General features: G+C 47.3%; 3 protein-coding genes across 3 annotated transcripts; 2 read left to right on the top strand and 1 right to left on the bottom strand.

Moving 5' to 3' along the window:
- Nucleotides 1–101: 101 nt before the first annotated feature.
- prmt5 (protein arginine methyltransferase 5) lies at nucleotides 102–4826 on the bottom strand. Its single transcript, XM_067253026.1, has 16 exons — nucleotides 4726–4826; nucleotides 4169–4287; nucleotides 3661–3746; nucleotides 3418–3552; nucleotides 3186–3298; nucleotides 3054–3103; nucleotides 2793–2956; nucleotides 2532–2693; nucleotides 2365–2442; nucleotides 2215–2273; nucleotides 1996–2118; nucleotides 1713–1888; nucleotides 1335–1538; nucleotides 1105–1215; nucleotides 924–988; nucleotides 102–780 (listed from the first exon to the last, which is right to left on the bottom strand). Exons 1-16 carry the CDS (start codon nucleotides 4824–4826, stop codon nucleotides 628–630), a joined length of 1899 nt encoding a protein of 632 aa, XP_067109127.1. The 3' UTR covers nucleotides 102–627.
- A 52-nt stretch (nucleotides 4827–4878) lies between these two features.
- Nucleotides 4879–6625, top strand: psmb11a (proteasome 20S subunit beta 11a). Its single transcript, XM_067252961.1, has 3 exons — nucleotides 4879–4893; nucleotides 5735–6197; nucleotides 6249–6625. Exons 1-3 carry the CDS (start codon nucleotides 4879–4881, stop codon nucleotides 6623–6625), a joined length of 855 nt encoding a protein of 284 aa, XP_067109062.1.
- Nucleotides 6626–7023: 398 nt separating this feature from the next.
- psmb5 (proteasome 20S subunit beta 5) lies at nucleotides 7024–11563 on the top strand. Its single transcript, XM_067253676.1, has 3 exons — nucleotides 7024–7225; nucleotides 7508–7814; nucleotides 10848–11563. Exons 1-3 carry the CDS (start codon nucleotides 7025–7027, stop codon nucleotides 11129–11131), a joined length of 792 nt encoding a protein of 263 aa, XP_067109777.1. The 5' UTR covers nucleotide 7024; the 3' UTR covers nucleotides 11132–11563.
- Nucleotides 11564–13427: the final 1864 nt, after the last annotated feature.

The raw sequence follows: 13427 nt of genomic DNA, 5'->3' as shown, positions 1-13427 counted from the left end.
CTTGTCATAAAATGGTGTCTTTCCATTGAATAGTTATTTATATCCATGTACACATTATTGGGAATAATGTGTCACATACATGTAACCACAGAGACACGGCATCTTGTAGTTATGCTTTTATTGATCAACATGGTTCAGACAAAGACACAGTAACAAAAGAAATGAACACCAGAAAACACATGACCAGAACAGCCTACATACCCCATCTCAATTTCCAGCTGTGTGAAATTGTTCTCTTTCTTTCTGATTCTAAATTATAAAAAAAATACAATTAAAACAAAACATGAGGAACCTCAGAGAAGGCATGTACGAACACCAGGACTGCATTGTAACACAAAAATAAACCATTGGGTATGGATGATGACCATGCAAAGTTGAGGCCCCCATACCCACTGGCACCCCCCAGTCAGGTCTTAAATCTACCCTTGTGTGTTAGCCCTCGCCATGACAAGGTTGTATGTTTTGAACCGTACCAGTGCAGGCCGAGGGCTCCAAAATATAAATCAAAGACAATCCCTGGGGCTTGAGTATGACTACCTCCACTTCAATCACAAGTAAGGGCCCTGTTTATAGATGTGTGCGTATGTATGCGTGTGCGTATTCGTAGGTGTCTGATGTTTGTCGTCTTCACAAGCCGATAGTGTAGGATCGTCCAGCTGGGTTGTGGATAGCAGAGCACGTGGGCTCGGTCACAGCCCACTCATACCACACCTTCTTCCCATTGTTGCACCTCCAGAACCTCACACTGACATCGTCATCCCGCGTCAAAGGGATTGGTTGCTGGGCGGGGGGGAAAAGGGAACAGATCAACATTCCACAAATCTTGTTTTTATATATTAAAGTACGAAGTATTAAAGACAATTAGCTACAAAAGCATTAAGTGGTGGTTAGAAAAGGAACAAGTTCTTGAGTGACAAACTCACCTTGAGTGGAAACAGAATGGGAAACCAGGAGAACATTCCAGGAGAATGGGTCTCTGGCTTGATACCTGCACACACAAAAACAATGGAGTGGTAAATGGAGTGGTCAATGATGTATGGATTATACAGAAACTTTATAATCATTGTAATGGTTATCATACTTTTCTTCCCTACAGTGACTTACTGAGTGTTACATCTCCATAGAGTGTCGTCTCAAAGTATCCAGCAAAGCCATGAAGCACCGAGTTACACCCCACTGAGAATCTGAGGCACTGATATCTGTTGTTGTTCATATCTGGAACGCAAAGAGAAAGGGTTTTCACATACATGATGTCGAAGGTGGCCATTACAGGGCTCTTGTGAATGTGCTTCCAGTGGTGTGGTGTGGGTATGGTAATGTGTGTGCAGCTCTACCTTTAGTGGGGTGCTTAAAGGTGAAGCAAGCTTTTGGCTCGGCCAGTTGGTGGAAGTTGTGCAGCCTAACGACATAAGGTGTCTCAAAGTGGCACTCTGGGTCCTTGTCCCGCTCTCGGCACCCACGCACCTCGTTATACAGCTTGGAGGAGGAGAGGGGGGCCAGGAAGGAGGTGTAGGAACAGGGTATGCTCACCCCATTCTCTGAGGGGTGGAGAAAGAAAACAGGATGAAGTAAGGAAAGATACAGATATGGATGGAGGCGAAAACAGAAACGACGAAAAAAGCAGTGAGCGTGAGATCTCTCACTTTCACAGTTTGAAGCGATGTGAAAGTGGAATGGCTTTAAGAAAAGTACATGTTTGGGTCACGAGGTACCTTTGAGAAAGTGCTGAGCTCCATCCAGGCACTCAGGGGACAGCTCGTTGTCACCGAATGACCCGAGCAGCTCGCTCACAATGATGTCTGCCTTTTCCGGTGCCACCCATTCACGCATGTCGCATGACACCACGGTCACCTGATCGCCCCACTCCTCGAACCGCCAGTTCTCAAGTCTGTGGTGAAGATGACAACAGTCTGACAAAGAACTTGCGTAAGTATGAGAAAAGTTGGGCGACAGAGGTGTGTGTGTGTGGCGTGTGTGTGTGAACGCGTGACTCACGTGACTACCGCGTTGGGGTTCTTCTCCACGGCATACACACGCAGCTTCCTGTCAGCCTGTTTAGCAGCACGCAGAGAGGCATTGACTAAGGGACCTCTCCCAGCCCCTAGAACCATCAACACCCTGAGATGAAAGAGAAGAAGGGTGATAGTTAACCACCAGACAGGCCACAGTTTGGACTTGGACACAGAGGAAAACGATGGAGGTGGAGCAACTCACTGGACATTGGTGTCTTTTTGCTCTTCTGGGACTCTGTCTAGAAGACACTTATACACAGCCTGCAAAGAGACCAGGAGATTCAGTCTAATCCACACATTATGACTGGAAGGTTCAACATTAGTCTGAAATTAAGCAGTGCTTATCTTTTACCTGCTGATACTGGGAGTATTTGATAGGATCCTTCTCAAACACCTCATACGTCTGGGACTCCAAATTGTCCATGAGGGGCTAATGTGAGAAACAAGAAGACAGGCAATAGTCACCAGCACACGTGCATGACACAATATAGCAGACAACAGTTAGTCATGCACACACACCTGAAGGGGAGATTGGAGGTAATCCTCATAACCCTTGGCAAACATCTCGTAGGAGTTGGGGGTGGGTCTGTTCTGGTTGAGATATTCGAGGTACTGCAAGTAGGAGCGGAAGTCCTTCTCACTGTGGCGACTGGTGCCTGTGAAGATGAACTGGGCTTCCAGCTACAGGGAGAAAACAAAAGAAAAAGAAAGGGTAACATTTTTTTGTTTGACTGCACCCTTTAGCACTTGGATGTGAAATGATTCATTTAATGGTGTAACCTTGAACAGACGGAAGATAATTCTCTGATGCGCTTTTGATAGGACCGGGAAACCTTTCTTATTGGTCAGGAAGATGCTGGTAGGTAGAATGGCAGCTTTGATAGGCTCTCCAAGCCACTTGTCTATCACTGAGTCAGAGGGCATGTCTTCCCCCACTTCAATGGCTTTGAGAAGACAAAAAAAACGTTAAACGCCAAAATGTCATAACAATTACTAGCTTATTCATCACAACGACCTCTTGGTTCATTTAAATCTTCATACCCAAGCATACTCTCTTGTTGTAGTCACACAGAGTCCTGAATGAATGCCACCTGTAGAAGGAACACACCACAACATAAGACAGGATCCAACATGGAGTGAATGACAGAGGAATTCAGATTCCTATTGGCTTACCAGCCCCAGGTCTTCTCGTCATCACTCCCATCATCCATGTTTTTGGTAGGCTCATTCTCTATAACATCTTCCCTCAAGTTTTCAGATGCCATCAGCGGGACCCGGATCCAAAACTGACCCAATACATGAAAAAAAAATCTATCATTTAGCCAGTCAAAACATGTTTACCTATGGCAACATTGTGTTGAACCGCTATGGCTAATGGTGGACATGAATGTATGCGCTGTGTTACCATGCAGGAGTGGTGGCCAGTCTGGATGTGATTGAGCAGCACCCGCGCCAGGTTGGCACAGTGAGGCCCTTTCAGAGGGACCATGAAGGCTGGCAGACCCAAATAAGCAGAGAAGTTCAGCTCCTGGACCAGAGCCTGTTAAGAGGAGCAGACAGATAAAGGAGATGGCCATTTCAGTTGACAAATAAACTCACTACTCTGTCTCCGATCAAGACATAACAGGCCAGGTGATGTCCGACTTACCGCTTCGGAGTTCCTGCGCTCTGTTTCGATCTCGGAGTCTGTCTCGATCCATGGGGATAGCTTCCCAACAATAAGAGTGTTCCAATCTAAGGCAGAATTAACATGTAAGGTCTTGCGTTTTCCTGTTAGTCTGATATCAAAACATTAATTAGTTAGTAGTTAGTTAAGAAAATTAGTTAGTTAAGAAATCGGGCTAGTGATCTGAAGGTTGCCAGTTCGATTCCTGGCTGTGCCAAATGACATTGTGTCCTTGAGCAAGGCACTTCACCCTACTTGCCTCGGGGGAATGTCCCTGTACTTACTGTAAGTCGCTCTGGATAAGAGCCTCTGCTAAATGACTAAATGTAGTTGCTCCGAAAAGCTCTTGCCATCACAAACTAGACAATACATTCAACATATTGAAATGGCTGGCACATTGAAATGGCTGGCACAGTGAGATGGACCAACTTTACACTGGCTCTGTATTAATTGATGCAGGAAAGTGGTGGGTGGATGGAGACGGCCTCACCTCTCCCACACAGCAGCAGGTCTGAACGCGTCTGGGCTCCATTTCGCACTTTGGCGGGGTCCAACTCAAATTCTCTCCTGAACCTCGGATGGAACAGGGGCATGCACATGAAGTCAAACCTGTCAAGAGTGATTAAAAACAGTTGCATATTAATTTAAAGGATATTGAACTTTGTATTACAATTTGCTCTTGTATTCTTCTTATGATTGACTGTGACTAATCATGTAAAGGCTAAATAATAATCGCTTAAAACGGTTTGTCACATGGCTCACAAAACTAAATTCAATGGTTAGCTTGTTCACTCACTATTCCGAACTGGTTGCAATGCACAAGTAACTGGGCACCAACCATGTAGTATGGTAATGTGATTTAGAGGAAGACGTGAAGTCATTACTTGTATATTGCACGTGTTGACAATTCACCGGCGACTTCGTGAAGCTAGTTAGCTAGCATTGGCAAGCCTCGTCACGTGCAAATAAGTATACGAGCTTTGGATAACATACCTGGTAACTGCACCGCGTATAATTCCAGACTAACGGAGACGTGCAAAAACTCACCCTAGTTTAGCGACCGCAGCAAGGGTATCAGCAACCTCCGGTACACAATTCAAATCTCTCCCGCAGGACACCCTGCCTCCTGTACTAGCGGACGCCATCATCCGAGTGAGTGAGGAGGAAGAAGAGCGAAAGGATGCTCGTGGTATTGGGGAAATGGACGCCATCTTGGTCCTGCATGGGAAGCCATTGTCGTTGATCTTAGAACAAAATGAGAGCCAAAATGTGCACTCAAGGAGTGTAGTTTCTTGTTAATGGCTATCGCGATAGTAGCACAGGCATGAGTTTGAACGTTTATGTATTTATGCATTTTGAATGACGTTTTTGAATATACATATATCTACACGACATTGACTATTATTGCAAAATACGCCTTTTGTTGTTTTGTTCAAATGAATAATATAATGCATCAACAGCATGTTTCGTCTTGACATGTCATTAAATTACGAGGTGCATCAGCAAAATTGAGACAGTAAGGCTTGTAGAGTGGCTTCACTATTATCATATATCACATCACTATTAGAGTCACTATCAGATATCACCACTATAAGCTGGCCGTGTGGGTGTGCGTGCGTCTTATAAAAGGCTGTCATAGTTCAGGTTCTCCTCAAAATACAGTAGTAAAAGGCATGTATGAATCACAGTCTTGTAACTACTTTGATTGAATTGACTGTATCGATAACTGAGTTATGCATTAGTTACATTTCTGAATACCTGTTGCTGGAAGGACAACCACTTACTACCTATGGCTTTACAAGATGTCTGTGGATTTCAGGACAATCTCAATCATCACAGGTGGCACACTCCTGACTCACTCTCCAGGGCTATGGAGCACAATCCTCCAAACTTGGATAGAACTGATGGACAAAACCTTGGATGGCAATCATGCAAATCATCTGACAGATATGGGGGGATCCCACTGCACTTTTTCATACCAACCCCACAAAGCTCGGTTCAATTGAACAAACTTTCATCCGCTTTCTTCACTTCTTCTCCTTCACGTCCCATTCAGCGTCCGTTCCCACTGTGCCACGGCACCACTACCTTGGGGTTTGTTTTCCAGGGGGGTGTTATTGCTGCAGCAGATTCCCGTGCCAGTGCAGGTGGGCTTGTTGCTTGTCCAGCCGTCCAGAAGCTAATGCCCCTCCACTCCCATTTGGTGGTGGCCTCCTCGGGCAGTGGTGCAGACTGCATGCTGTGGGAGCGTATCTTGGCCAGGGAGATACGTCTCTACCAACTACGTCACCACCGCCGCCTATCCATTGGTGGCTCTGCCAAGCTCCTCTCTCATATGCTGCACCCCTTTAAAGGTACTGAAGTGTGCGTGGCTGCCACACTTTGTGGCTGGGATGAGGAGGTGGCAAAGGTGGTGGATTCTACAGTGGCCAGTTCTGATAGGATAGAATCAGAGGTGCCAGGAAGTGGCTCCTTAGCAACAATGCCTCTCAAAAAGACTGAAGAGTCTGAAAGGCAAGGTGTTATTCAAGATGGCCTGGCGCAAGGTGTTTGTGATGGAGTGGGACAAGTGGGGACCAACATTGGACTGTCACGGTATCCTGTCGGTGGTCGTTATGGCCCCAAGGTGATTTATGTGTGCAGTGATGGTGCCCGTCTGCAGGGAGAGCTTTTCTCAGTTGGCTCAGGCTCTCCTTATGCGTATGGAGTGTTGGATGGGGGCTTTAGCTGGAGCTTGAGTGAAAAGGAAGCATTTTCCCTGGCCATAGAGGCAGTGTTCAGAGCCACACACAGGGATGCCTACTCAGGGAACTGTGTAGATCTGTATCACATAACTGCCCAGGGATGGAGCCGAAGAGATAGAGAGGACCTCAAAGAGGAATACTACAGAAAGAAGGAGGGGTTGAGGAAGAGAGTGCAAGAAGGAATAGATGAGACAACAATGTAAGAATTAATGAAAGGGGTTTCGGCTGGGATTGAATGGGGAAGGCTACATATTAGATGTTGAAAGGCTTGGGTGATTATTGTGTAATTAATTAGATGCACATATCTGCTTAAAAGTGGATGTATTTTTTTTACATAAATGAGAAAAGGAAAATAATGGGGAAGTAAATAGGACAGATAAATGAGCGTGAAAGGGGAACGGGAAAGGCGTCCATTTGACAAATCTCATAACGAGGTAACAAACAGAAAAGTGACAAGTGCGTCATGGAGGCTGCGTATCATTGTTCAGCCAGTACGCTAGAGGGCACTGTGGATGGACACCCGATTGACACCCTATTGACTTACATTTCCGCCAAAAGAACACAAACGACGGAAGTTACTAATTCATATTATAAACTCCAAGATGGCGCTGTCAAGTGTGTTACAGAGTGAGTGTGCGGATTTTTCATTTGGTAAAGATGGGTCTTTTGGCTACGGTTGTGGCCATAATGACTTGGACGAAAGTCTTAATTTTGCCGTGAGAGCTTCTATGAACCCCGTGGATGAGGAAGGCCCCGAGAGGAAAATAGAATTTCTCCATGGGACCACCACTTTGGCATTCAAAGTAAGTTGTACAGCTAGGTTATCTATTTAGCTTGCTATCTGTGGGTCGCTGTGTTATAAGTGTACAACATATTGAATCGGACTAACTGGTACAGCACAGTTGATAATAATGCCGAACATCACCGCGGTGACATTATGGATAGATTACTGCTGCACGTTGCCAGTAGATTCTGCTTGCTCATTGCTTTGCTAGCATGGTAACGTTATCTTTGCAGTTAGAATCTTCCCATCAGTATCCTGAAACCCTCATTTCTTACTACTTCCTATCTACGAATTCCTTCAGTTCCAGCATGGTGTCATAGTTGCGGTGGATTCCAGAGCAACAGCTGGCGCCTACATCGCCTCTCAAACAGTGAAGAAGGTGATTGAGATCAATCCCTACCTGCTGGGCACCATGGCCGGAGGTGCTGCCGACTGCAGCTTCTGGGAAAGGCTTCTGGCCCGCCAGTGTCGCATCTATGAGCTGCGCAACAAGGAGCGAATCTCTGTGGCAGCAGCCTCCAAATTGTTGGCCAACATGGTCTACCAGTACAAGGGAATGGGCCTAAGCATGGGAACCATGGTGTGTGGCTGGGACAAGAGAGGACCAGGTAAAAGTCACACCTATCTACATACATTTACATATTTACCAACATAAAAACACGTGTCTCCAATCTGGCAAAGGCTAGAGCAAGCAGGGCCACTGTCAAATTCTGTTTACATGAGGTTTAATGTGTGTTCAGGTTTTGGTTTTTACCATGCAACTTCACACAATAAGACTGATGGGTGTGTTGCTTCTTGGTTGGTATAAAAGCACCCCCCCCCACAGCAACCCCACCATCATGGGATCGAAGGAGTAGGGAGAATGTGTTTCTCTGTGAATAGCTTCCATTGCTGGTTCCATTTGGTCTTAAGAGACCTATGCATTTCTGTATCAACGGTACAGAAAATGCAGGTTACGAACCTACTTAGAGAAACATTTCACAATTGTATAATAGACAACGTAAATGTAGATTATTGTCATTAAACTTGAGTCATAGAAGAAATTTTGTTTTAGGCCACTAGATGGCGCTGGAGCCCTTCGGTTTCTCCCCCCTTGTCTTCAGCTGCGTCATCCCAGTTTGTTTTGGATGCTGCCGAGCAGTTCGAGGCAGTACATCACCTGAGGTGTGCTTAAAGGGGCCGCCACAGTGACACGATAATGGGAAATCGATGCAGCTGGGCCTCTGGGCCAGGCAGAGATGGCGTGATGATGGACGCCGGGGTCTCAGCTTGGACAATTGGGTCGCATGCATAATGCTGGGTCCTCGTGATCGATGGAGCCCCGTTCTCACAGGCACAAGTCTGGTTGCACAAAATGACAGCCTATACCCTTTCCCTAGTCTCGCTGCCAAGGAACTTTAAATGACATGATGTTCACTCCTGGCAATCAATCGGGGGAAAAATTATTGGGTATTCGTTCAATAGTATGGAGACTGGGTACCACTGCGTTGGCGGTGATTGAATGGAAAGGTAAATGTCATGTTAATGAAATCAATCTCGATTAAGAAGGAGCTCATTAGCAGCCCGAGACGACATCAAGCACAGTTATTGGCCGGATGAAGGGTCTTAAGTGCTGCATGAAATAAGACCAGGGCCCAGAGCCTGACAAATATGCTTAACTCCGAGCTTGTTAGTGGCTGTGCGAGAGGATGCTCTTAACCTGGCGAGCTGTCACCGACGTGGCTGTCAGCTAGAGGACAAATAGCCTGTCGCGTCGAGAGGTAAGTGGCCCAAAATGGGGAGCAGGCTCAATGACGCCTCATGTCACATATCCCACGACTCTCGAGTGTGATGATGGATGCCCCCGACTAACCTAAAAGGGAGGGAAAGTGCCGTTTTTGATGGTGAAAGCGCACGACCGGATCTGATCCTGAGACTGGTGGCGAGACACAGGTTAGCTGTTTGCTGCTTCGGCCGCTCTTGTGGTGCTGGAGCATCTGCCAGCTTTTGTTGTTTTCAGGCTTCTCCCCCCCCCCCCCCCCGCCCCCCCCCCCCCCCCCCGTCCTCTGGCTCAGGGAGCCCAGCGGTGTGTTCTAGTGAGAAGGGCAGACGGGCAGCAGACGCTCGTTTGATGACGGCGCTCCCCTCCTCCTCCCCTCCCTCCCTCTGAAGGCTGTCACCAGCACCGTCACAAATGGGGGGGGGGGGGAAGCGGCCAGCCCTAAACCGCCTGTCACCTGGCTGATGGAGTGGAAGAGAGGATGGGGAAGGGAGCGTTGGGCGAGAGCAAGTCTCATCTGCCCCGTTTGTGTGAGGCCTCGTGAATCTGAGCCCTCGTTTGTCTGCACCCAGTTAGCGTCACCCTCTCTGCTCCTTTTTAAAATATTTTTATATATGTCTCTCGCTATTTGTGACGCACGCTCACACAGTCCCCTGACGCCGCCGCATTCTGATTTACAAAGACTCCAGGTGTGGCGTTGGTGTCCCTAAAGAGCCCTCCTCCTCCTCCTGCCTCTTATCATGAGTGGCTGCCTTTAGAAAGCTCTCCCCTAGTACATTTTTAACCAGTCCTCCTAAGCCTTCAGAGACACAGGCGGATCCAAAATGGGCAAATTAGCGCTCTACAGGCAGGGGCTGTGCGATTATCACGGGGAGCTAACGACTCATACGGAAGGTGCAATTTGCCGGTTGAAAGCAATTCTAAATCCCCCCCCCCCGCTCTCTAGAAAGTATCCCTCTAATAGACTGTCCCCAACCCTCCAGAGAATGGTTCTGTTATCTACGATCTAAGGATCTTTTGAAGGGCTTCTCTGTGAGCGATGTGAGATGTTAGGGCCCCGCTTTGTGTTGCTACACCTGCGTGCGTGCGCGAGTCGGCATCTTAAGGTGCCGCAGCACCTTTGCGTTCTCGGGCCTCTGTGCGGTGCGTGCGAGGGTGGCCCACGGTGTGTGGGAAGACACGTGTCATTCTCACAGGTTCTCGTTGTGACGGGCGTCGGAGAAGCGGGCCTTTTCACAGCCTTTTTCACCATCTGCATGTTGGCTCTGTAAGAACACAGGCTGGTGCTAGTCACACACTGCGTCACTGTGATCAAGCCCCTTCCAGTGTCATGTTGTGATACAAACTGTCTCACGAGCAAATGCGCAAGCCTGCCTCAAGTGTGTGTGCGCTCGTGTGTCTTGCTGGCATGCTGTCTGAGTATATTCTTGGTTTTGTTTAATCTGAGGGAAGTTTTAAAACCTACGTGTGTGTGTGTATGTGTGTGTCCATGCATAAGTGGACAGCTCTCTTTTTCCCATCTATCTTACTTGGGGGGGGGGGGGGGGGGGGTCTGAGGTTGGATCACCTGCTTGGCTCAGGTGCTGGTCGATAATTAATTTTGTGTCGGGAATCGGGATGGATCAATACGCCCTCCGGCATTGCCCTGCGGTGGACAGTGTCTTTGGGCCGCTTGGTCAGCAGGTTCTGTTGGGCTTGTTTTACTTGGAGGAGTACAACTCATAATCCTTGAGGGCAGAGAGCGTGTGTGTGTGACACACAAAGTTAGACAACACACACACAACTCAAAAAACTTCCTTCTGATGCCTCCTTTCGGATACCCCCCTCCCCCCCTTTTGTCCCATGGTATTGACCGCCCCCCTGTCGCCCTCTGTGTCTCCAGGACTGTACTACGTGGACTCTGAGGGGAACCGTGTGTGCGGCGACCTGTTTGCCGTGGGCTCGGGCTCCATGTACGCCTACGGCGTGGTGGACAGCGGCCTCCGGCAGGACCTGACGGTGGAGCAGGCGTGCGAGCTGGGCCGCCGCGCCATCTACCAGGCCACCTACCGCGACGCCTACAGCGGGGGCCAGGTCAACCTGTACCACGTCCACAGCAAGGGCTGGGACAGGGTGTCTCAGGAGGACGTGCTCATGCTGCACCACCAGTACAAGGCACCGGCGTAGAGACGCAGGACGACGGAGGGGAAGGAGGGGGGGGGGGGAGGAAGCGCCTCTTGCGTTCTGTTAAAGGATTTGTTGGAATGTGTCTAAGTGAGGTTGATGTTAGTAAGAGGGTTCAGTTTTTTTTTTTTTTCTTATTTTTTCTTTCAGGATTCATTTCATAAGCACACGCATTACCCAACTGTTACCAGTTTACTCATCAGATTTGTTGTTGGATGATGTTCCATTTATCCCCAGTAGTAGGCTGCACTTCCTCCCCACAGTGTGTTCAGTGTGAGGGGGCGCTATTGTGCTGAGCAGAGGGGGGTGGGCGATGAGTCAGACATGCCTCTTTCAGTGTAGGAGTAGTCTTGACTGTCACACACAGTTTTCACATGTTAACCACAGCTGGGAAAAACCTTTTTTCTCAATAAACCCTGGGATTTTTTCAACTTTGATGTGTGTGTGTGTCTTTCTTTTCACATAGGTTCAGTTTCCCCCCCTGCTGTGAGCGGTTTATTTGGTGTACATGTTATGTAAAGTGATGTTTAGCTCCTACAGCCCACGGAGCTCCACTGGGTTGATTGTTTTCTCCTCCTCATCCCTTGATATTGTTTTGCTACCATGGGGATGTTTGCATTTTGTCATCTGCTCCTACATCTGTTGGGTTCCTGGAGTAGTTGCTCTGCGCTAGTTTGCTTGTCTTTAGTGTTTATTGGGGAGGGTGCCCATTGTCTGAATGGCAGCTTTTAATTGCTTAGTGCAAACACCAGTAATTGTGCTTCCTGGGATGAAACAATGTGTTTTTACCCCACTGATAATGTCCCCACCTCCGTTTTCATTGCGCAATTTCCTTTCCTGTAATTGGACGGGAAATTTATTTTTTTAATTTCACTCCGCCACACTTAGCTTCTCTGTACCAATGCTGTGCGCAACCTTGTCATTTTGTTTTACAATGTAATGATGCGCGCTGGTTATGTGTGCCTCTCCAGTGGTTTTATGGAAGAAAATAAACACTAATAAAGGCCATAGCTAGGCATTGTAGCCCTGCACCTTTAAGGCATGGTTTCACAGGTGGCTAGTTAGCTGATGGAAAATAAATGGGATTTCAATAAATGTAAACTACCTAGTGTTTCTGGGGCTTTGCGCTGAATAAATGAAGAGGTTAGGTTAGTACAATTATAGAGAAACTAATGCAGACTAAAGCATCACAAGATCTTAAAACAGTGCATAAGATTTTTAAGCTGCCTGGTGGACATCACAGCTTAGAAAACTGCAATGTTGAACCAAAGTGGTGTAAAGAGTTGACTGATCTATTTAAGATGAATGAAAGGTGGAATATATTCCTTTGCGACAAACCCTGAAGTTTGTTAGATGACTGCATATTTGAATGCAATATCCCAAGTGCCATTTTAGCTTGCAGGTGGTGGTGTGTGTCTGATGGAACAGATGATTTCCTCTGGTTAAAATATGGAATTGAACCTGTTTTTTGTAGGGTGAATAATAACTGAATATGAATAGCTTTATTACACTGTTGCTCTCAAGTGCAGAGGTGGGCCACCGATGGTATAAGACGTTGGCACTGGGAGGCTGTCACTTTGAAGGGTTCACCTTAATTACTAGTCTTGTTCACGCTCCACACAATGCAGAATAGCCTATACTCGAATGGAGACACAGGGGATGCATGACAAATTGAGAAAAATAACATTGTTTTTAAACCAAATGAGAGGGAGCGTTTTGAAAAAGACCAGCTGGCGACTTGGAAAGTGCCAGTGCGATGATTTTCACACCGTCAGAAAATAACCTCTGTGCCCACGTTATGCCATCTGTCAGGTGGTCATATGTGGTTTAGATATGATTAGTGGGTCTTTGGGGTGGAGGGGGTGGAGTGGAGCTGGCTAGCCTTCTGGATTTACACAACCTGTGCGATTTTTACACATGATTCTGAAGGTGCACATTTCAGGTTGACACAATAGACTATGTTTATGCCTATTACATGTCTGTGCGTTAAGTGGAGCCTATGTGTGTATGCACTGATGATTGATTATTCCAAAGGAAGAAGATTTTTTCTATTGGTGTCGCCGGATCTATAAACAATGAGTCGTCTATTTGGCTGAGGTAATGACTCCCCGCGTGCTGTCGCAGGTCCACCCCGAAGGCTCCTTAATCGCACGCCAGCTCTTCAGACATACAGCGGAGCTGAGGCGAACGAAGATAATTGGGTTTGGGCTTCCTGTGCATCGCCTCCACGTTCGCGCTTGAGCTTGTCATGCCTTCGCCTCATTGGAAGGCGTTTTTCATCCCTCGTCGCACCGCTTAG

This window comes from Osmerus mordax, chromosome 16 (assembly GCF_038355195.1).
Source record: "Osmerus mordax isolate fOsmMor3 chromosome 16, fOsmMor3.pri, whole genome shotgun sequence".
In the NCBI taxonomy this organism is placed as follows: domain Eukaryota; kingdom Metazoa; phylum Chordata; class Actinopteri; order Osmeriformes; family Osmeridae; genus Osmerus; species Osmerus mordax.
The sequence above is the reverse complement of the archived record's forward strand: the minus strand, read 5'-3'. Positions and strand labels throughout refer to the sequence as shown.